The 23,559-nt window shown below is 47.0% G+C and overlaps 2 protein-coding genes across 5 annotated transcripts in view; one reads left to right on the plus strand and one right to left on the minus strand.

Annotated features, from left to right (window-relative positions):
* Nucleotides 1-5,338: 5,338 nt before the first annotated feature.
* Nucleotides 5,339-8,561, plus strand: POP5 (POP5 homolog, ribonuclease P/MRP subunit). The gene is made up of 5 exons (XM_059676209.1): nt 5,339-5,478; nt 5,570-5,712; nt 7,413-7,562; nt 7,728-7,811; nt 7,900-8,561. Exons 1-5 carry the CDS (start codon nt 5,459-5,461, stop codon nt 8,007-8,009), a joined length of 507 nt encoding a protein of 168 aa, XP_059532192.1. The 5' UTR covers nt 5,339-5,458; the 3' UTR covers nt 8,010-8,561.
* A 685-nt stretch (nt 8,562-9,246) lies between these two features.
* The window catches only part of RNF10 (ring finger protein 10), a 35,246-nt gene continuing 20,933 nt past the window's right edge, over nt 9,247-23,559 (minus strand). Inside the window, exons 7-17 of one of the 4 annotated variants that reach the window (XM_059676185.1) lie at nt 20,802-20,962; nt 18,118-18,243; nt 17,593-17,863; nt 17,265-17,398; nt 14,840-14,957; nt 14,512-14,613; nt 13,609-13,764; nt 10,736-10,836; nt 10,375-10,432; nt 10,121-10,279; nt 9,247-9,532 (exon numbers count right to left, since the gene is read on the minus strand). In XM_059676185.1, coding sequence (XP_059532168.1) covers nt 9,456-9,532; nt 10,121-10,279; nt 10,375-10,432; nt 10,736-10,836; nt 13,609-13,764; nt 14,512-14,613; nt 14,840-14,957; nt 17,265-17,398; nt 17,593-17,863; nt 18,118-18,243; nt 20,802-20,962 — 1,463 coding nt within the window. In that variant the 3' untranslated portion in view covers nt 9,247-9,455. Of the gene's footprint in view, nt 9,533-10,120; nt 10,280-10,374; nt 10,433-10,735; nt 10,837-12,988; nt 13,086-13,608; nt 13,765-14,511; nt 14,614-14,839; nt 14,958-17,264; nt 17,399-17,592; nt 17,864-18,117; nt 18,244-20,801; nt 20,963-23,559 lie in introns of those variants that run through there. The other 3 variants (XM_059676186.1, XM_059676187.1, XM_059676188.1) reach the window with 3 other exon arrangements.

Raw genomic sequence — 23,559 nt, forward strand, 5'->3', positions numbered from 1 at the left:
CAACAGCTATTTTGAGCCCTTCTCCCTCCTAGCATGAGCGGTGGGAAGCGCTGGGAACAGCCCAAAGGGGAGGCCGCCCATCGCAGCCTCCCTCTGGATCTGGGCCACACCAGCCCTGCGGCTCTGCCCGTTTTGTTCCAGCTCTGGCGATGCGATCGGTTCTGATCACACCACCACACTGAGAAAACCCAGGAGAACCGACGCAAAGGGCTTCGCTGGGGGCTGGAGCCGAGGGCAGCCGGGCCTTGCCCTTCGGGGAGAAAATGAGTCGCCACAGCTGGACCCCCAGCCGGGAGAAGGACCCGCTCTGAGCTTGACGCTGGGGAAGATAATGTTAGCACAATGCTATAACCATACCTAAAGTTTCGCCCTGGCCAGTGTGGGTCAGTTGCCTGGGTATTGTCCTGTGCACCAAAGGGCTGCCGATTCCATTCTGGGCCAGGGCACATTCCTGGGGGCGTGCGGGAGGCAGTTGGTCAATGTTTTCCTTTCACATCAATGTTTCTCTCTCCCTCTCCCTTCTTCTCTCTAGAAATCAATAGAAATATATATTTTAAAAACACCTGACTTTCATTGAGCACTCAGGGTGAGACAGGCCCTGTTCTAAGCACTTGCCTTGGAGATGAGTCACTTAACCCTCGGAGGGGAGACTGAGGTTCAGAGGGGGGCAGTGACTAACCCCGGGTCACACAGCTGGTGAGTGGCTGAGTCAAAACTCGATCCCAGGCAAGCTGGCCCCAAAGTCCATGCTTTCATCGCTTTTCTCTCCTCTGCCCCTTCCCAGCCCAGGAGGCTAATATAAACCAGGGGCATGAACGCTGGCTCGAGAGTCAGCTCCCCTTTGCCGTTCTTAGCCAGCGGCTGCTTAACAACCCCTGGGTGAGCTCCGCTTCCTCCCTGTAAAATGAAGGTGAAAATAGCACCCACGTCCAGGATAAAGGCCAGATTCCTAATCACATACTTTGGGGTCTGGGGCTCATATGAAATTAACGTATGCACATGGTAAAACAAAATAACCCAGAGAGGACACGGTAAATAGTGAGTCCCCTCCTACTTCACACCTTGAACTCCTCTCACCAGAGGTAGCCATCATCAACATGCTTGGCATCACCGTTTGGGAATTTTCCACACACAGAGAGGTTGTACAGGAGCCGGCTAAGGACATGGGCTGCCTGTGGCTCTGCAGCTTACTGGCTGTGTGGCGCTGCCTTTTGCTCACAAACAAATGCTGCAAGACACATCCTGTTCACCTGTCATTTGGCACAAGTGCCAGCATCTCTGTGGGATAAATTCCTGGCGGAGAAATTGCTGGGTCAAACAGTAGTGCCCTTGCAACTTCAATTAATTTCTGGATGAGCAAATCCTCGCAGCAGGTGAGGGGAGGGAAAAGAGGCCCACCTAGCAGTGAGGACGAGCGGAGCGGACATGTGATGTTCTGACTCTGAGGTCCAGGGAGGGCCAAGTCTGCCCCAGCAACTTGGAGGATGTGGCAGCTCCCCAGGCCCTGGCCAGGCAGATGAGGGTTTAATTTTATCCAGATTGTCCCCATAAAGGCTTGACAGGGAATTGGTTGATGGGATTAGAGGAGCAGGAGCCCCTAATGAGCAGCGGCTGCTTAACAACATGCCAGAGCAGACACGATGTTCCTTTGCCATCGTCCGCCATGGCAGCCTTGCCCCGCTCTGATAGGGAACCCCTCCGTGCCAGCGGAGATCAAGGTCTTTTGTCGACTGGAATTGCTGTGTGACTTCGGGCAAGTCCTTTCCCTCTCTGAGCCTCAGAGACTCATGGGACCGGCGGGCTTGGAGGTGCTGAGAGGATTAAACGAACTCAGACGAAGAAAGTGCTTGGTTCCGTGCCTGGCACACGGTCAGAGCCTAATCAATGGCAGCCCATTAGATGAAGAAGACCCCCACCCCAGAAGGTATGTTATACCCTCCCGTTTACGGAGCATCGCAGCAGTCGCCCCACCACCTCGTGGGATTGTCCCGGATTCCCGGTCCGAGAGATGCACTGTGTGATTTTCGTGTTCAAGTAACTTTTAAGGCTTTGCCAGGATTAATATTCGGTTTTGTGTCTGATCCAAACGCACAAATGGAGCGTGGGAACCCTCAGATGGGAGGAAGGGGAAGCGCTCAAAGGAAGTTTCCTACGCCCCCCCTCCTCCCCGAGCCCCTCCCTCCCTCGCTGCAAACTGCGGACAATCGGGAGCGAGTGGGGGCCGCGGAGCACCCGGCCGCGCCCGCCCTGCATTCCGGGGACCCGCCCCGCCCGGGACACACACCGGTCCCCGCCACGCGAACCCCGCCGGCGGGAGGAGGCCGCCGCCCCCCCCCCCCACGCCTCCCGGGCGGGATCCGCGCGGCGGGGACCGGGAGCGCGCGCCGCCGGCGGCCTCCTTGCAGGCGCGTGGGCAGCGCTGGCGGAGCCGGGGCCGCGGGGCTGCCGCCGCGTCCTGATCCGCCCGGGCCCGAGGCGCGGTCCAGGCCCGAGGAGTCTCCCTCCGGGGCTCGCCTGCGGGGCGGGGGAGACGGTTCATTCAAAACCGCCTTTACAGCCACTCCCCGCGGGCGCTACACCGCGTCCCCGCGCTGAGCTCCACCCGGCCTCCGGGGGAACCTGGTCGCGTCGCTCAGCGGGGGACTGAGGTCTGGGGCGGGTCAGCGTCCCCGAGGGGACGTGGCTGGGAAATGGCCAGGAGAGGATTCGAGCCTCGTGGTCTCTCCATTTACACAAAGCGGACCAGCGAGGCCGGCACGGACATCGCCTGAACGTGAGAGCCAGGACCGGGGGTCGGTGGCTTTGGTTCGAATTCCAATCCCGCGTCTTACGGTGTGAGTTTGGTCTGAGCCCCAAGTGCATCCCATAAACTGTTGGATTAATGAGCTGAAGGCCGGCCGTGTGAGGGGTTGTCCCGCGGGAGGGAGAAGGGGAACTCGGAGTCCGTCTTTCTCCCGCACTGCGGGCCTCTGACGCCCCCTGCTGGCGGGGGGGGGGCGCTGGCGCGAGGCCTTTTAGATGCTGAGGCTGCTCTTGGGTGAGGAGGGCGGAGACACCTCAGCAGGGCCACTGCTCTTCTGTCCTCTTCGCTCCCCACCCCTCCTCCCCCCGCATCCCTCCTTTGAGGTGGTGAAAAGTGAGAGGTGGGAAAATCGAGGACTCATTCCACATCTTGCAAGTAATCAGCTGTGAAACTGGCCTTCCTTTATGGAGCTCCCAGGGCCAGCCACGCCCTTGACAGTTCTAACAGGAATGGGGGTAAAGAATAAAGACCTAACCACAGGCTGTGCGCCCAACACAGGAGCTGCCGGACCGCACTGGCCATTTACAGAGAAACGGCACCGGGGACCTGGTGTCCACAAAGCAACACTCGGCTTCCCCCAACCGGGACACAGGTCCCACCACCACCCCCGAGTGACAGCCCACCAAATCGCAGCCGGGGCTGCCAAGACCCCATGGCACAAAATGCACCCGACAGCCCAGCCCAGCTGTGGGTAGTGGGTAATGATGTCACGTAGCAACACCCAGCTTCCTCTCCCTAGCAACTAGCCTCCTTGGAGTTTCTTCAGCCCAGGAACATGACTTGCTTTATAGCCAGGTGCAAACATTTCACACTGTAACCAAATGTCTGTGAAGCGTTTTCCCGTACCTCATTTGATCCTCACAGAAGTCCTGGAGTGGGTAGATAGGAGACTCAGTGGAATCCTATTTTCTTTTCATTAGCCGGAAAATGGAGATTTAGGAAGCTTAGAAACTTGACCCGACTGAAAAGAAGAAAGAAATGCTGGACCTTGAAAATGACTTCAGGTTTTCTCCCTGAGCAGAATATAGTCAAACACTGCTGCAATTAAATATTTTACCCTTGGTTCTCCCTGCATGATCTACAATAATAATCTGCTTCGTGCTGATGTTTACTGCTGTGTTGCTGACAATTACCTGCAAGAAGTTGGGGTGCCTCACTGGGCCTCTAGTCTTTCATAATAGAAGTCAGAATAGAGGCTGCTTCTGGGAAGGATTTTGACTGGGAAGGGGGCATGGGAACCTTCTTGGGCACTAGAAATGCTCCCTTAATTTGGGCAGTGGTTTCACAAGTCTATGCATTTGTAAAAACACATTGAGTTGTACACTTATATGCATTGTATGTATGTGATACCTCAATAAGACATTTTTTAAAAGATATTCAAGCAGGAAAAAAGAGTACTAATCAGTATGATCCTCCTCTTAATAAGAAAATAAAAGAAAAATATAACAACATAGGGCAGCAGTTCTCATCTCAAACGTTTTTCATTGTCTCAGGACCCTTTACACTCACATTATCGAGGATCCCAAAGAGCTTTTGTTTTTGTGGGCAATATCGATGCTTACCATGGATATTAACATAGAAATATTTAAAACTCAATTGCATTAGCCATCAAAGGGATAACGTCAGCATGTCATGTAACCTCTGGAAAACTTTACTGTCCATTGTGAGAGAGTAAAAAAGACAAATAACATCTTACTGTTATTATGAAAGTAATTTTGAGCTCGGAGCCTTGGAAAACCCTGGGGTCCCTAAATCTCACTTTGAGGACCGCTGGCAGGAGAGGGGGGGGTGGGCGGGGTAAGGGGAGACACACCACATGATAAATTATTCTCTCTCGGTGATGGATTATAATTTATTTTTATTTGCTTCTTCGTGCTTTTCAATTTAAAAAATGGAAAATATGCCCTGGACGGTTTGGCTCAGTGGATAGTGTCAGCCTGGGGACTGAAGGGTCCCAGGTTTGATTCTGGTCAGGGATGCAGACTCAATCCCCAGTGTGGGGCGTGCAGGAGGCAGCCAATCCATGATTCTCTCTCATCATTGATGTATCTCTCTCTCCCTCTCCCTTCCTCTCTGAAAACAATAAAAAAAAAATTTTTAAGGAAAATATAACGACCACTGATTGGTTTTGCAAACAAAAAACGAGACTCATCTCCGTGAGACTGTTGAAAAGCCCAAACATAGTTGGCGGTAAGGAAAAAGCAAGCCGAGCCCTAACCTGCAAGTAAGGGCCGGATCTCCTGTGTCAGTCCTGGCCCGTAGGTTGAGAGCGCCACCGTCCAGCTTTCAAGAGGGAATATGTAAGTGCATGCGCGACTGTGTTGTAGTGGAATAGAAAGTAAGCGCCCTGAGGGCCCACGGGCAGCAGCTGCATGCTCTGCAGGATTGCACACCCCGGCGCGGACCATAACTACCCATCACAGCCACCAACCGCCCAAACGCCGAGCCCAGCGCCCAAATCCGGGCGAAACTCCGCAAACGCAAACGGAGGCGGGGCTTGAAGGAGACTGACACTGGGCTCGGCCTCTCAGCAGTACAGCTCCGCCTTTCTAGCCTACATCCCTCTCTGAGTGGTTGAAGACTGCGGAGGTGAATTCCCATTGGTCACCAGCAGACACCAGCTTTGCGCGTCAGGACGCCGGAGCGGAAGTCGCCATGGTGCGGTTCAAACACAGGTAAGCAGCGCGTGGCTCGCCCCTCGTGCCCTTCCGTGCCCGGTGCCCGCAGCCCTGGCCTCTGCTCACCTCCCTCTCGTCCGCCCCCCAGGTACCTGCTCTGCGAAGTGGTGTCTGACGACCCCCGCTGCCGCCTGAGCCTGGATGACCGAGTGCTGGGCGGCCTTGTACGGGACACGGTCGCCCGCCTGCACGGGACTTTCGGCGCGGCCGCCTGCTCCATCGGCTTCGCGGGTACGAAGATGCTGGGAACCCAGAGGGCTTGGGGGCCGGAGGAGGGAGAACGGGCACAAGCGGCCCACGGAGCTGCCAAGCCTGGTGCACCGCCCACGAAGTGTTTTTTGTTTTTAATATATTTGTTATTCATTCAGAGAGGGAAAGGGAGAAACATCGGTGATGAGAACCGGCTGCGTCCTGCACGCCCCCTACTGGGGACTGACGTGACCTCCCGGTTCACAGGTCCAGGCTCAACCACTGAGCCAGGCGGCTGGGCCACGAAGTGGTCCTTTTCAGGCGTCTGGGACTCGGAGCTCCAGGTGTGGACAGTCCAAAGTTAGGCGGAGAGCTAAGACAGAAGGCAGTGGAACTTTGGGCAAGAATCCCCTGTACCTATTTGACATGTGTATATTGGTGATTGCTACTGAATTTAATAGGATGACTAGAATTAAACGAGGGGAGGTGTGTATAGTTCCTATGAAGTTAGGTGGCTGGTTACATTAATATCACATGGGAAAAAGTCAGAATTGACCCTGAAAAGCCCTTATTAGGGCCTGTAAAGCACACAACACACAACTGTGTGTATGGAAATGAGGAAGAAGTGGTGCCTCCCAGGAACCACACAAATCTATATTCGTTCCGTTTTACTATATGCTTAAAAATGGGATCCTGGGGAATTATATGCACACTAGGGGCCCAGTGCACGAGTTCGTGCACCTTGAAAGGAACTGTGGGCCGCGAGGCTGTGGTGGGCACAGGGGCGGGTCTCGGCCCATCCTCCACTGCCCCCGTACCCCCTCTGCCAGCAGCTGCGCTCCCACGCACTGACAGCTCCAGCCCCACTCGCACCCGAAGTCTGGGCCAGCAGCAGCAGCAGATGCAAGCAGTGGCTGCTGCTCCAATCACCCCTCAAGAGCAGGGGGAGGTGGAAAAGCCCTCAGAGGTGATCGGGGCCCGCAGCCGCGCACGCACCCACTGATGGCGCCATGCGATTGAGACTGGCACCAGGCGCCAGCAGCGGGTACGAGCGGCAGCTCCAGTACCAGCAGTGGGTGTGAGCGGCGGCTGCCAGTGCTGGCAGCAGGTGCAAACACCAGGCAGGACCACAGTGCACAGGAGCAAAGAATTTTCAGTATCACCAGAGGCTCGCCCCAATGACAGCAACCAGCACCCCACCTTGGTCTGGCACCCCCACTCACCTCCTCCACCATCCCACCACAGCCGACACCCACCATGTTCCGCGTGCACCCCCTGGTGATCAGCGCACATCCCATGCATACTGACCGGTTATTTGGTTGTTCTGCCGTTCGATCTATTTGCATATTAGAGTTTTATATATGTATAGATAGAAGATAGGCACAATGGTACATCAGGTGAAACTCAGCCGGCTACAGAGCCTAGCTGCAGAGCCTTTCTTCAGCCAAGGGTTTGAATCTCCACCTCCCCACCCCCAACTTATTAGCCAGTCAGTGAATTAGAAGAACATTCAGATTTCTAAATTCATCAGTTCTGAGTGGTGTGCAAGGCACTGGCTATTGTCTCCCCCTCCCCCTTCCATAAATGACAATCTTTTCCTTCAGGAATCTATTCTTACTCAGTGATGTGTCCCAAGAGCCACTGCTTTGGACAGTTGTTGGCACTTAGTAGGCTTAGTTACCCTAAGACCTTTGACCTGCTGCTTAGAATCCAGTTTCCCAAAAATTCTTTCCCTGCTGTAGTGCGATACCTCAATGCCTATACTGGAATAGTGCTACTTCGATGCCGAAAGGAATTCTATCAGCTTGTGTGGTCAGCCCTTCCCTTCATCACACACTTGGAGAACAAAGGACACCGCTACCCGTGTTTTCTCAACACCTTGCACGTGGGAGGTAGGCTGCATGGGGTGTGGCTGATTTTCGGTGGGTGTCAGGCTCAGAGTTCAGTCATGTCTGGTGGGTGGGTCTTCCTATCCTGCCAAGAGCAAGATGCTTTCCCCTAGCTCTGCAAGTCTCTGAGGCAGACACCTGTCACCACAAAGCTCTCTCCTGTGCCAGGTACAATTAGAACATGTCAGAAGTTCCTGATTCAGTACAACAGGAGACAGCTCTTGATCTTGTTGCAGAACTGCACTGATGAAGGTAAGCCACACTAACCCAGTGCGTACTGAGCAGACTGGCCCCCGGCTGTCAAGAACATCTTTCACCCATGCTGCCTGCCTTTCTTCAGGAGAGCGGGAAGCTATCCAGAAGTCCGTCACAAGAAGCTGTTTGCTGGAGGAGGAACCGGGTGAGGAGGAGCTTTCAGATGGTGAGGAGGCTGCTGAAGCAATGGAGTGAACCTCTGCGGGCTGCACTGTGCCCAAGCCTTGGGGCCCACTTATTGGAACAGGGCATTCTGGGAGGCAGCTGGATCTACATTTCTAGGATCTGCTTTCTCCATCCTAGAATGGATGTCACGCAGAGTCCCGGACACATCTGGTAGATTTGTGACTTCTGCCTCAACCTGCCCTTTCATCTCAGGCTGGAACGCCCTCATCCCCCAGAGTTCCTGACCCTGGATTTCTGAGCGGCTTCCGGTTAAGAATGACAGGCTAAGCCCAGCTCACACTCATAGTAGCTGATACTTTAACCTATTTATAATAAGTATGTCCAGCTGACCTGACTTGAACTTAAAAAAAAAAAAAAAAAAAAAAGCTGCCCTGTCCAGGCAGCTCAGTTGGTTAGAGCATCGTCCCGATACGCCAAGGTGGCAGGCTCGATCTCCAGTCAAGGAAACATACAGAAATCAACCAATGAATGCATAGATAAGGGGAACAAAAATCGATGTTTCTCTATTTTTTCCCTCTCTCTAAAAACTCAATGAATTAAAAAAATAAAACAGAAAGCTCACATTGCTTGTGCAGGTAATTTATTGCAACTGTTTGCCTTCACATTCTGTTAGACCTAGAGGTTACTTTATTAAGCAGCAAAAGAATTCACATCACTCAAATTTAGCTCAAACCAAGGCATAAGACTACTCTAGACCACAGGCAGTGGGCAGCCCTGCCGCTTTCAAACCTGTCCTGCTCTACCTCCAGGTGTGCTGGACGCCTGCTCCTACAACTCGGGCTACTGTCACTTTAAACAACTTGGATTTAAAGGTTGGAAGGTCCTAAGGCTACCTTTAGTGAGTTATGTCTTTCCTTGCCAAACAGAAGCCATGTGGAAGAGGCCAAACCCTCCATCATACATGCAAGTGCAGCCTAGGTCTAGCCCCTGAGCCTGGCCATGTCAGATGAAAAACTGCAATTCGAGCCGAGTATCCTAAATCCATTTTATGCCATCCCTCTGTTTCTTAAGAGGACTGGACAGACAGAAAAGATTCAACTACTTTTAAAAGACTCACTGAAAGGTGCTGAAACCAGGATGCCCTGGCACATGACGTCAGAGCACAATAGTGCTATTTAACGCTCTGTTCTGGGCTGCTTTTCCAAGGGATGTTGAAGGGACTTGTTTATTTAAGGTTGAGAAAAACTAATTACACATGGTCAAAAAGACTAACCTATAACAAACTAAAAACCTTGGCAGGAAGAGATCTCTTATGAGTGTCAATACTTTATTTTGGTGTAAAGACGGGAAGCTGGAAAATACACTGTATTTAAAATCTTGGTTCCCCCTCATATTGTGGAAACCCCCTCCCCCCAGAACTAATCTGTTCAAACTCAGATACTTAAAAATTACAGCAGCAAAACAAAAGCACGGAAAAAAGAAAACCAGCTGGAGAAGTAGCCTGGGCCGGTAGTGTCACTTGGTGTGGACGACTGAGGTGCTGAACAGGAGCTTCTGTTTCTGTTTTTTTCTTTTCTTTCCTCCTTTCTCTTCTAAATGGAAACAGAAAGAGAACTTAGCTTAGAATGCCACCCCTTGTCCCCTGGCCAGTTTTCATTACTGAGAGTGACAATGGCAGCTAAGCGTACAGGTTCTGGAATCAGAATGCCTGTATTCACACACCAGTCCTTGCATACTCTTTGTTTTTGGACAAGTCTATCTCCCTTGAACTGTTTCAACTGTAACAGAGTTATACCTATTTAATGTGGCTAATGGGAGAGTAAAATTGGCACAATGCCAGGCACACACAGGAAGCGCACCATAAATGTCATTCTCTAATCATGAATGTCAGGGGGTGGGCTTCGAGCATCTATGAGCCACCCTTTACCAACTCAGGATTCCAAAATCTACTCTCCACTGCTGTGTCTTAGAAGCGGAAATAATAGTTCCTCATAACGTCATATCCAGGCCTCAAGAATGAATCTGAGGTGGCAAGAGGTGCTATGTGACACCAAATGGAATGTTAGCTGCCACGAGAAGGTGAGCCTAAGGGCTCAGGGAAAGGCCCGGCTGATGAGTGCCATCTGCCACAGGCCCCGGGCGGGAAGGACACCCTGTGCTGAGCACTCCCCGGCCTTTACCAGAGAGGGCATCTGAAGTAGCGGGCGTGTCCAGTTTCATGAAGGCTGCTTCGATAGCTTGGCTGAAGGAATTCTGGAAACTGGGCACAGGAACACGGTCCGAGTTATCACTCTCCCCATCACTGTCCACGGTGGCAGGAGGGACTAAGCTATTTTCATCTAAAAAACAACCAGTGTTACAATTCTAGGAACTCTAGAGACTTATATCTTCTGAAAAGGGAAAAACCGCCCTTCACCAGGAGGGCCATCCTCACCTTTCTTTGGAATAGTTTTGGGCCACACATCTGCTTTTGCTTTTCCAACTCTCAGCATCTGCCAAAGTGGGAAAGGGGGGGAAAAAAGAAATCTAATGATTTGCTGAATAATGAAAACACTGATTCTCCCTCAACTACTCTTAGCCTCTCTCCTTGGTACATCTACGATAATATCTGAGACTAAATCTATGAACTTCCCTCTTAAGAAAGCCTTCTGTGATTATCAGAATCAGTGCAACATTAGCCTATGAGCCCCCTCCCGCCCCCCCCCCCCCCCCAGCTAACAGAGTGGTTTCCAGAAAGAACAAGCAGTGGAGTTTGTGTTAAATATCCTTGGCTGCTTCCCAAGCACAGGACTTACCTGGGCAAACGAAGGGAAGGGAGAATCTTCCTCCAGGCTCCCGATGCAGAGTGAAGGACTGCCCTGGCTCGCAGTGGGTGACACAGGGGTCAGCAGAAAATCTGAAAGGGAACCAGACACCTGATTATATGAGTCAAGTTCCAAAGAACTAGTTTCTTAACAAGAGTGAAGAGATGAACCCTGAATCAGGTATGGATAATTACCAATCTCAACTCAAAAAGCAAACTTTGACCCAATTTCAACTCTGCCATATTCTCAAAAAGCCAAGAACAAGGCCTACTATCCATACCAGTGGTCAGTAGAGAAATGTTTTGCGTTTACAATAACACTAGAAGGTCTGGCAGAATCTACTCCCACAGTAAAAGACCTTTCCACACCGAAACCGGTTTGGCTCAGTGGATAGAGCGTCGGCCTGCGGACTGAAGGGTCCCGGGTTCGATTCCAGTCAAGGGCATGTACCTGGGTTGCGGGCATATCCCCAGTGGGAGATGTGCAGGAGGCAGCTGATCGATGTTTCTCTCTCATCGATGTTTCTAACTCTCTATCCCTCTACCTTCCTCTCTGTAAAAAATCAATAATATATATATATATATTTAAAAAAAAAAAAAAAAGACCTTTCTACATCAGCTGACTCTCAGGGCTAGGTTTGGTCTGTCATGACTTGGTTTTATGTAGATGAAAACACTCCAAGGAAAAGCTATAAAATGGAATCTGGTCAGCTTTTATGTTCCAGTCAGCAGATGTCTAAGACTTGGGAATATTCAGTTAGAATCCGAACACACACATCAACAAATCCCGAATGAAGATGCCAGCTTTTTCCTGTACTCCCCCGGGAACAGTCTTCCCCATCCTTTGACCTTAGGTTGAACGTTTCCCACAGATCAGGTCTACCCGCTGCCCTGATCACTACCCGGGGAAGAAGCCTATTCACTCTCCCACTAGCAGGCCCTTCCCCCGCCAGCCAGAGCTGTTCTATTTCTAGGACCATCCAACTGCTCTTGCTCAAACACCTTCAGAAAAACTAGTATGTGAAAACACAATCTTTATATCACATATAACGTGGTTGATAGTGTGCTGTATTCCTTTGTATAACAGCTCTCTTCTTAAATATGCTCTTCAGAGCATCATGGTCATGTAGCCCTCAAGATCAGCCCAGGTTCTAATCCCAGTCCCAGCCACTAACTAAGGCCCTGCCTTAACCTTAGACTCCTAATCAATGACAGCCATATCATCAAAGGGTAACCAAGAGTTTTAAATATTATGATCTTGGACATTTTGTTTAAAATACCTGATAGAGAAATAAAATTTAAGTATCACAATATCTGCCAGGTGGATGAAGATCAGAAATGATAGCTCTCTGAAATGATAGCAACTCTTTCTTACGTGTTTAATTTCATAACACGGTAATACATTCTACAGGAGGAAAAAAAATATTTTTTAAAGGCTAAAGGCAATCTCTCAATCCTGGTCTCACTCCCTAGAATGGAACACGATTACCTGTTTGGAATATAATCACCCCACTATTTTTCTATACACTTAGACATACAAACCCATAACATGTTTTGCGTGTTTTTCTTTAAACCCACAAATGGTATCATGTTCTGTTTGTTCTAAAAGTTTCTTTTATCCTACAGGTCTACCCATTACTTCATGAAGAGAGCCCTTTCTTTCTTCCTTAGGTGTAAAGTACAGTGTTTCAAAGTATAAATACTATAATTTAGCCATTTACTTAACAGTACACTTTGTAAACTATTTCACCCCACAAACACACCTGCTATCTATATATATAAAAGGCTAAGATGCTAAATGTGTCTGAATGTCTGACCAGTTGCTATGGTGCGCACTGACCACCAGGGGGCAGACGCGGGCTGCCATGACCCACACTGGCCATTTACAGAGAAGCGGTACCATGGACCTGGTGCCAACAATGCGACACTTGGCTTCCCCCAAGTGGGACATAGGTCCTACCACCACCCCAGAGTGACAGCCCATCAAATCGCAGCCAACACCGAGACCCCATGGCACAAAATGCGGCCTACAGCCCAGCCCAGCCCAGCCCGAAAATGATTGCTGTGGGCGCCGGGTAATGACGTCACATAGCAACACCCGGCTTCCTCTCCCTAGCAACTAGCCTCCTTGGAGTTTCTTCAGCCCAGAAATAGGACTTGCTCTATAACCAGGTGTAAACATTTCACACTTTAACCAAAAATCTGTGAAGCATTTTCCCTGTGTCTCATCTCATTTGATCCTCACAGAAGTCCTGGAGAAGGTAGATAGGAGACTCAGTGGAATTCTATTTTCTTTTCATTAGCCGGAAAACAGATTTAGAAAGCTTAGAAACTTGACCCGTCTGAAAAGAAGAAAGAAATGATGGACCTTGAAATGACTTCAGGTTTTCTCACTGCGCAGAATATAGTCAAACACTGCTGCAGTTAAATATTGTCCCTTTGTTCTCCCTGCATGATCTACAATAATAATCTGCTTCGTGCTGATACTGCTGTGTTGCTGACAATTACCTGCAAGAAGTTGAGGTGCTTCACTGGGCTGGAAAAAGTTTAGCTACATCAGAAAGCAGGTCTAATTAAGCAAGTTTATTCTACATCTATAAAAGGCTAAGTTGACTCGCACATGTGCCATATATATAAAGCTCTCGCTGGCGCCAATGGTACACGTGTGTTTCGACCTGACTGTCAATGGTGAATTTGGTTGACACTTCTATTACAGAGAAAGGGCAAATAGCAATATTAAAATATTTCTTCTAATTACTTTCCTTTCAATGTACACGAATTCATGCACCAGGCCACTAGTTTATTATAAACAATGCTACAAGGAAACACTTGTACCTTCATTCTTTACATCCCAACTTTATTTACCTGCTTGGGAACCTGGACTTCTGCTAAGAGGAGAAATGGAGAAAGCCCCATGGCCCTCAGTGCTGGTGGGACCCAAAGCAGAATCAGAGGAGCAAGTATAGGAATTGAAGGCAGGAAACTGCTGTAGATTCTCCAGGGGAATGTGGACTTCTGGGTCTGCAAAGGAAAAGATGAGAATGGTAGGCCCATTTACAGATTTCCTCAAAAGAATTTTTAAATATATTTTTTTATTTCAGAGAGGAAGGAAGGAGGAGAGACAGAAACATCAATGATGAGAATTGTTGATTGGCTGCCTCCTGCATGCCCCTACTGGGGATCGAGCCCACAACCTGGCTTGTGCCCTGACCGAAATAGAACCATGACCTCCTGATTCATAGGTCAACACTCAACTACTGAGCCACACTAGCTGGGCATATTTCCTCAAATCTTTTTCAACAGTTGAGGACTCCCCCAGGGGAGCAGGATCTAAGCATGTCAAACTCATAGCCCGCTGGCCACAAGTTTGACATGCTTGATAGATGTTTCAAAACCTACATTTATAACACTCCTTAGAGAGTCAAAGGTGAGGTCAATGATCCACCCAGAGAACACATGGGACAATTAATCCCAGCATTCAGCAGATCTCTAATTCTCTCCCCCACCAGGTTTTCTCACCCACTATACCAAGGATGAATTTAATCTTACTCCTTACTATATGCTATGCACTTTGATCCAAATTAACTCATTTAATTCTCAAATAAGCCTACGAAGGAGGTACTCTCACACTTCACACTTAAGAACTGAAGAGAACAAGTGGCAGAGCTGGGATAAGAACCCAAGCAGTCTGGCTCTGGGGCTTGGGCACTGAGCCTCTGGACATGATGCACAGCCGTATTAGTCAATGATGAGAGTTACTGAACTTACACTTGCCCTGTTTCTTGTTCTCTTCCATCTCAATCCTACGCTCTCGACGGCGCTCCTCCCGAGCCTTCTTCTGGCGTTGACGCTTCCTCTTCTCAATGTCATCTGTGGGTTGGTCAGATTATGAGGAGGCAGACCCAAGACAACCTGGCCATTCCCTCCTCCTAGTTGACTAGTACCTAAGGCCCGGTTGGATTGGATGAATAGATGGAGTGTATCAGGAGCTTCTGAGACTCTTGACACGGCTCCTGAAGTCCTCCCACACTGGGTGTCTAGTAACAGGAATCCCTGAACTCCACTATAACGGGAAGCAAAGTTGGGGCACTCTTACCTGAGAATATCTCTAGGGTTTCCTTAGAGACCACAGGGGGCTGCAGAGCCAGTTCACAGATGCTGAACTCACAGGTGAGGGGCAAGTGAGAGAGATATCTATGACGCTGTCGAACATCCTACAGTGGAAAAGGGACCAACACTCAACTAAGACCAGGCCTTACTCTGTAGAAAGAAAATCCCATCCTAGACATCCAACAGTCTACACACACTCACAGCCAGCACTGGGGCTCATAGAGTAGTCCTCACAGAAAGTGTCAATTAAGCTACAGTAAGGTAGACTAAGCAACCAAAAACGGTATTTTTGGTTTGTGCTGCAAATGAATAAACGGAGCCTGGCAATTAATTATCTAAAGCTGATCGGCTGTTTCTATTTTCTGGGGTCCATATCTCGGGGGAGAGAATAAAGAAAATAAAAAGAGTAACTTGTCAAAAATCTGGGAGCCACTGACAGAATTAATGATAAGTAGGTAGATACATAAAGCAGATTGCCCCATGGCATGAAGGTCAGCCTAAAACAGTAAAAATGAAGCCCATCAACTTTTGTTTCCTTTTTCTGCAAGTTTTATGGAAAGTTTATAGTACCCCAAGATTCTAGGCTTATAAAAAAATTTCAGATCAATACAGAAATAACTCTCAATGGGCAAATTTCACGTATGTAAATTATCAGGCAATTAACTCATAGATGTATACCCCAAAAATTCATTTTGAATTTGCATAAACTAGCTTTTCAAACGTCCTAAAGGACTTTTCATTTTCTTGGACATTTCTCCTAAGCAATAAGGAGAAACAAAAAAACAAACTCATCTTGAATGAAAGTAGGAGACAGCTATATTCCCAAACCACAGTAAGTAACCTGTGAAGCAGAGCACTAGTTGACTTAACAGAACCTAGCATCTAAATTTTTTTTTTTAAATATATTTTATTGATTTTTTACAGAGTGGAAGGAAGAGAGATAGAGAGCCAGAAACATCAACGAGAGAGAAACATCGATCAGCTGCCTCCTGCACATCTCCCACTGGGGATGTGCCCGCAACCAAGGTACATGCCCCTGACCGGAATCGAACCTGGGACCCCCCAGTCCGCAGGTCGACGCTCCATCCACTGAGCCAAACCGGTTCCGGCCTAAATTTTTTTAAAATAAATTTTTATTGATTTTAGAGATGAAGGGAGAGGAAAAGACAGAAACATCAATAAGAGAGAATCATCGACCGGCTGCCTCCTGCATGCCCCCTACTGAGGATCGAGCCCGCAACCCAGGCATGTGCCCTTGACTGGAATCGAACCAGGGACCCTTCAGTCCGCAGGCCGATGCTCTATCCACTGAGCCAAACCAGCTAGGGCTAGCATTTAACTTTGAAAAGTAGCACCAATGACCTGGCCACATAGCTCAATTGATTAGAGCATCAATATGGGTTCGATCCCTGGTCAGGGCACATATAAGAATCAACCACTGAACACATAATTAAATGAAACAAAAAATAGATATGTGTGTGTGTGTGTCTCTCTCCCTTCCTCTCTTAAAAAAAAAAAAGGTAGCACCATTTAACTTTTTATTTATTTTTTTATATATTTTATTGATTTTTTACAGAGAGGAAGGGAGAGAGTGAGTTAGAAACATCGATGGGAGAGAAACATCGATCAGCCACCTCCTGCACATCTCCCACTGGGGATGTGCCTGCAACCCAGGTACATGCCCTTGACCGGAATTGAACCTGGGACCCCTCAGTCCGCAGGCCGACGCTCTATCCACTGAGCCAAACCGGTTTCGGCAACCATTTAACTTTTTAAAGATCCATGGGTACCATCACCAACGAAAACAGACTTAAAAAATACAAAAAAAACCCTGGTGGATGTGGCTCAGTGGGTTGGGCATCGTCTCATGCACCAAAATGCTGGTTTGGTTCTTGTAAGGGCACATGCCTGGGTTACAGGATTGATCCCAAGTAGGGGGAGTGCAGGAGGCAGCCCATCCATGTTTCACTATCATATTGATGTTTCTCTGTCCCTTCCTCTCAAAAAAAAAAAAAAATCTTGGGGACTCTTTCCTTCTCCCCACGTGGGAGTCTATACTTGTTCTTCAATAAATCTCCACCTCTGCTATACAAAAGAAAATAAATCAGAAAAGAAAAGAAAAGAAAAGAAAAGAAAAGAAAAGAAAAGAAAAGAAAAGAAAAGAAAAGAAAAGAAAAGAAAAGAAAAGAAAAGAAAAGAAAAGAAAAGAAAAGAAAAGAGAAAAGAAAAGAAGAGAAAAGAAAGAGAAAAGAAAAGAAAAGAAAAGAAAAGAAAAGAAAAGAAAAGAAAAGAAAAGAAAAGAAAGAAAACTAAAAGGCCTTGAAGATTTGTGAACTTGGGTTGAGTAGGCCCAGCTCAAAGACATGAGGTTACTGATGCTCCCCGACCCTCCACCTCTAAGAAGACCTTACCTCAGACATGGAGTACCCAGCGATCTCCACCACCACTGCTGAGATCTTCTCGGGACTCTGCTCCAGGCTGCCATACTCCCGCACGAGGCAGCGCACATTCACAGGATGCAGGAACATGTACTGCCCATCCTCCGCTGAAGACAAGTGGCTCTATCACACAATGGTCTTGGCCAGTCCTCAAGATGGGTCCCTCCTCATAGCTAGGTCTGTCTCTCCCGCCCCAAGCCAGAAGGCCAAAGAGACCTAGTGGCGATGCCTCCTGCTCAGTTAGGTCCTCTCTCTGAAATATGTCTGTTGCAACCCAGCCCTCCTCCTCAGGGCCCCTCACCTTGGTAAAAGTAGTAACAAGGAGAGCTGCTCAGGGGTGTGAAGCCTGAGGTGGGTTCCTGATGGCTGGACTCAGTACTAATGGTACCCTCTCCAAGATCGTCATCTGCTAACTCCAAGCCATCACAAGCCTCTGGACAACCCTTCGGATCAGGCTCCGGTTGATCTGCTTCCTCTTCTTCTACCAGAGGGAGACCAAGAGGACGAGAAGAGCCCAGAGAACAACCTTCGGTGGTTTCTTCATCAAAAGCAGACAGGTACTCTAGCACTCCCTGTTGGGACAAATTCTAGGTCAACAGAAAGTACACCTGGCAAAGGTAGGCATAGGAACCAAGTCCTCTGGATGTTTACCTTAGCTGACACATCACCGGTGTAACACCCCTGGGGAAAGAACTAATAAGCATCCAGAAAAGACTCATGGTTTCTCCTTCATCCAAGAAAGCTTGGATCTCACACAGTGCCTACCAGCTCAACAGCAGGACTTGAGGAAAGGCAGCCATTTAGTTTGGAACACGGACACACTAACCTTCCTGGGTTGAAAAATAGACTCCTTCGCCAAGGGAGCCATCAGCACCAGTTGTTCCAGAGCAGCCACCACACCAGTGACCTCCCCTCTGCTTTCAGCCAATCCTGAAAGAGCCTCTTCCCGAGTCTAGATCACCAGAGAGAAGACAGGAGAAAGCTGTTTCCAGAAACACACTTAAGATGAAGGACAAGGGCTTTCAATGGCCTCTCTCAATAGGAATAGAAGTTAAAAGGCAGCCTAGCTGGTTTGGCTCAGTGGATAGAGTGTTGGACTGCAGACTGGAAGGACCCAAGTTCGATTCCAGTCAAGGACACATGCAAGGGTTGTGAACGCAATCCCCAATAGGGGGTGTGCAGGAAGTGGCCAATCAATGATTCTCTGTCATCACTGACATTTCTATCTCCCTCTCCCTTCCTCTCTGAAATCAATAAAAATGTGTATTTTTTTAAAAAAGGTAACAAGACCCATGCTGGCCAGGTAGCTCAGTTGGTTAGAGTGTAGTCCCAATATGCAAAGGCTGTAGCTTGATCCCCAGTCAGGGCACACACAAGAAGTAACCAATGAATGCATAAATAAGTGGAACAATAAATCAATGTTCCTCTCTCTCTCTAATAAAATAAAATAAAAAAATAAATTAATAGCCCAAGTGTGGGTCAGTGGTTGAATGTCGACCAGGAGGTCTCCACTCCAGGTCAGAGCACATGCCCAGGTTGCAGACTCGATCCCCAGTAAGGGGCGTGCAGGAGGCAGCTAATTAATGATTCTCACTCATCACTGATGTTTCTATCTCTCTCGTCTTCCTCTACCTTCCTCTCTAAAAGCAATAAAAATACATTTTAAAAGTTTTTTAAAAAGTTAATAAAAATCAAGCAATGAATGCATAAATAAGTGGAACAACAAATCAATGTTTCTCTCTCCCCCTTGCTCTCTAAAAATCAATTTAATAAGACCCAATGGGTCTTATTGTCTTTAAAATTTTTTTAATTGATTTTTAGAGAGGAAAGGTTCCCAGATTCTTGGCCTTTAAGGGAAACAAAGCCAAAAGCATCTGGTACTCAAACAGGATGGTATTCTGCTTAGAGTTTCTGACAATGAAAACACTACACAGAAGCTTCCTCAACAGAAATCCAAGAACACAATACTAGTTTTTACAAACACGGCTGAGAGAGCCCCAGCACCCCCAGCACAGGAGGCAAGCAGGGTTTGGCCAACCCCTACCTCAATGTAGACAGTTCTACTTCTATGTACCTTTTCTTTACCTGAAATGCATGTGGACAAATGCTCTGTACTGTAGAAAGTAAAAATTAAGTACATGTAGTAGGATCCTGCCCAAAGAGGACTTAGAAGTCAGAGAGAGAGGAATTCAAATACCAGATTCACCTCTTATTAGTGAGGTATCTTCAAACAAATTACCTAATCCATGATTCCATTTCCTCATCTGGGAAACAGGATAATTGTGTCTATCATGCCAGAATATGAAGCTTGAGATAACTTCTTCTTCTTCTTTTTTTTTTTTTTTTTTAATATATATATTTTATTGATTTTTTACAGAGAGGAAGGGAGAGAATTAGAGAGTTAGAAACATCGATGAGAGAGAAACATCGATCAGCTGCCTCCTGCACATCCCCCACTGGGGAAGTGCCCTTAACCCAGGTACATGCCCTTGACCGGAATTGAACCTGGGACCTTTCAGTCAGCAGGCCGATGCTCTATCCACTGAGCCAAACCGGTTTCGGCAAGATAACTTCTTTTTTAATCCTCACCTGAGGATATGTTTTTAATTGATTCTTAGGGAGGAAGAGAAAAAATTAATTGGTTGCTTCCCATATGCCCCCCAACCAGGGATCGAACTCACAACCCAGGTAAGTGCCCAGACCAGGCAGTGAACTCACAACCTTTGTGGTGCACGGGATGGTGCTCCAACCAACTGAGCCACCAGGTCAGTGCTGAGATAAATTTAAGTACAGTACCTACTGAATCAGTCTCTCAGGGTATAGTAGCCCAACAACCAGTGATTCTGATGCTTGTTAAAGCGTAAGAATCCCTGTTGCAGCCCTAGCTGGTTTGGCTCAGTGGATAGAGCGTCAGCCTGCGGCTTGAAGGGTCCCAGGTTCAACTCATCAAGGGGACATGCCTAGGTTGCTGGCTCGATCCCCAGTAGTGGGAGTTCATGAGGCAGCCAATCAATGGTTCTCATCATTGATGTTTCTATCTCTCTCCCCCTCTCCCTTCCTCTTTAAAATCAATAAAAGTATTAAAAAAAAAAAAAAAGAATCCCTGTTGCAGAGGATACAATACATAGGAAATTCTTTATTTGGGTAATTTTCTTGCTGCTCCAAAATCCTCAGCAGATATTGCTAGGGCCTGCTGGATAGGTCATAATACTTTCTCCATAATGTCCCTCAAATAAAACATCTCTAAAAATAAATCCAAGTGTTTTTCTAGAATACAAAAAGCATACCTTGCTGAACTAAGAACATAGCTAACCTCACAAACTCCAGTGTCTCAATGAGTTATAAGGTCATTATGACAAGTTCCTTTCAGCTGCAGAGAGTGCCTAAAATCCACTTTGCCCTTCCCTTCCAGAGCCAATCAGCCTTTTTAGTCATTTCCTGCTTTATCTTAAATGTGGGGCTGAAGTAACTTACGCCCACCATCCAGTCAGTTTCCAGGGCACCTCTCACCTTGAGCTCCTGGATGGCTGCCTCAATAAAGCAGGACTCGGGACTGTGCTTCTCCTCTGCCAGCTGCTGTTCCAGCGCCACTTTCTCCTCCTGGACCACCCGGCTCAGCACCTGCTCCTTGGAGGCCAGCAGCAACTTGGAGTACTGGCTGTGCTGTTCATCTACAAGAGAGCCAGCAGGTCACAAGCCTGCAACACTCAAGCTCACAACCACGTGGCTACACAGAAACTGTCACACACATCTGTCTTCTAAGGTGAAGTAATTTAGCACAATTTCCCAAAAATAATTTAATAATGACCTTAATATAAGGTTTATAACTCTGACCCCATCATATGAGAAATCTTTCCTAAGAAACTCAAAGATGCAGTAAAAAATTTAGTTAAAAGAGAATTTTGCAGACAGTACATGAGAAAAAAAGATGCCAGACCAGAATAAATCTTTTGGGGGTACCTCTGGGTAAAAGGATTATAAATGATTTATTGCCTTTACTTCTCCATATTTTCAGTACTTTTTTAAAAAATATTTTTTTATTGATTTTACAGAGAGGAAGGGAGATAGAGAGTTGGAAACATCAATCAGCTGCCTCCTGCACACCCCCTACTGGGGATCAAGCTTGAAACCAAGGTACATACCCTTTTCCAAAATTGAACCCAGGACCCTTCAATCCGAGGGGTCCACTGAGCCAAACAGGGTAGGGCTTTATTTTCAGTACTATTGAAAAAGTTTAAAACCATGTTATCTTTTGAGAAACTCTTAAAATGCCCCGTGTTTTCCCCTTTCCATCCTAGTACCTGCCCAGAGAAAACCATTTACAAATTTGTATATGTATCCTTCAAATCTTTTATATACATTTATATACTCATGTTCAGCCCTGGCCAGTGTGGCTCAATTGGTTGAGCGTCATTCCATGCACCGAGAAGTCACCACTTAGATTCCCAGTCATGGCACATGCCTGGGTTGCAGGCTCAATCCCCAGTAGGGGGCATATGGGAGGCAGCCTATGGAGATTTCTCTCTCTCATTGATGTTCCTCTCCTGCACCCTTTCTCCTTCTAAAAAAAAGAAAATCAATACACACACACACACACACACACACACACACACACACACACTCATATTTATAAAAAATAAGTATTTTCCAAAAACAATAAACTATACATTTTGTTTTGGTTTTTCATTCAATGTCTTAAAATTTTTCAAAATATTTTCCCCCAAAATATTAACACAGAGATCTATCCCATTTTTACCTCCTGTATAGTGTTCCATAGTATTATATATTCTGACAAGTTCCTTGTGGAACATTTAGGTTATTGCCAATTTCGTGGTTACAAAATAAATTCTTATACACACTCCTTGATACAAATTATTCTTTGTTATATTTAAGTATAAATGCTGGATTTAGGGTTGTGCATATTTTAAATACTACTGAATCCCTACCCCCGAAGGCTGTTATTGATTTATACTCCTACCAAGAACAAGAATACCCCTGCCAATAACTGGTGTTGCCAATGTCTTTTTTTTTTTTTTAAATCACCCAAATAGGGATTTAGATTTGCATGACTCTTAGCAAAGTTAAATCTGTGTAGATATTTAGAGGTTACTTAAATACCATTTCCTGGGAAAAGTCTGGTCATATGCCTATTGAATTCTTCTACCAGGTTGTTAATCTTCTTTATAGAACACCTTTCTGATCTGGACTTTAATCTCTAGCTTTGAATGTGTAAATTTTCCTCTAGTCTATTTATCACCTGTTGACTTTGAGGAATCTTTTCAGGTTACAAACTTACTAATCTTTTCTTTTTTATTAACTTTACTTGGGTAACACTGGTTACTAACATTATATAAATTTCAGGCGTACACTATAATTCGACATCTGTATACTTTATTGTGTGCTTACCACCTGAAGTCTAGTCTGTCACCATAGTTGACTGTTCACCCACCTCACCCCCCAATCTTTTCTTTTATAGCATCTATGGTTTCAGCCTGATTCAAAAATCCATATATACCTTAGGATTTATAAAGATATTGTTCTATATTTTCTTTTAAAGGTTTTGGATGTTTACATTTAGTTCTTTAATCCATCAGGAATTGATTTTATGAATGGTATGAGATTTACTTTTATCCTTTTTTTCCCCTTAATCCTCACCTGAGGATATTTTTCCATTGATTTGAGTGAGGGGAAAGGAGGGAGGAGAGGAGAAAGAGAAAAAACATCAATGTGAGAGAGACACATCGATTGGTAACCTCCTACATGCGCCCGACCAGGGCCAAGGATCAGGCCTGCAACTGAGGAACATGCTCTTGACCGTGCATTGAAACCATGACCCCTCGGTCCACGGGCCGACCAGCCAGGGCTACTTTTATCCTTTTTTCCATAAAAGGAGTCAATTGTTTCAATACCATTTATTGAGAAAGCATTTTAGCCCAAAACTGAAATGCCACTTTAATGTTCATTTCTACAGGGAATATAACCCCTTAGACTTTCCCCTCTGTAAGCACTTGTCACACTCCATTATACCCCAATTGCCTGCCTACCAGTCTGTCTCGTCTCTCAGACTGGGTCCCTTGATTAACAGGTACCAAGAATGGCTAATTGGAATCCCCAAGATTGGGCACAGTGCCAGATACTATTCAACAAAATCTTGTAAAGTAAGAATTAAAGTATATATAACTGAACCAAACTTGAAACCAAGTTAAGCCACTCTCTGCAAATGCCACCCTAACCTACTAGAATCCTATGACTAATCTGGAAATGCTAG

This window comes from Myotis daubentonii, chromosome 19, assembly GCF_963259705.1.
Source record: "Myotis daubentonii chromosome 19, mMyoDau2.1, whole genome shotgun sequence".
NCBI classification, from domain to species: domain Eukaryota; kingdom Metazoa; phylum Chordata; class Mammalia; order Chiroptera; family Vespertilionidae; genus Myotis; species Myotis daubentonii.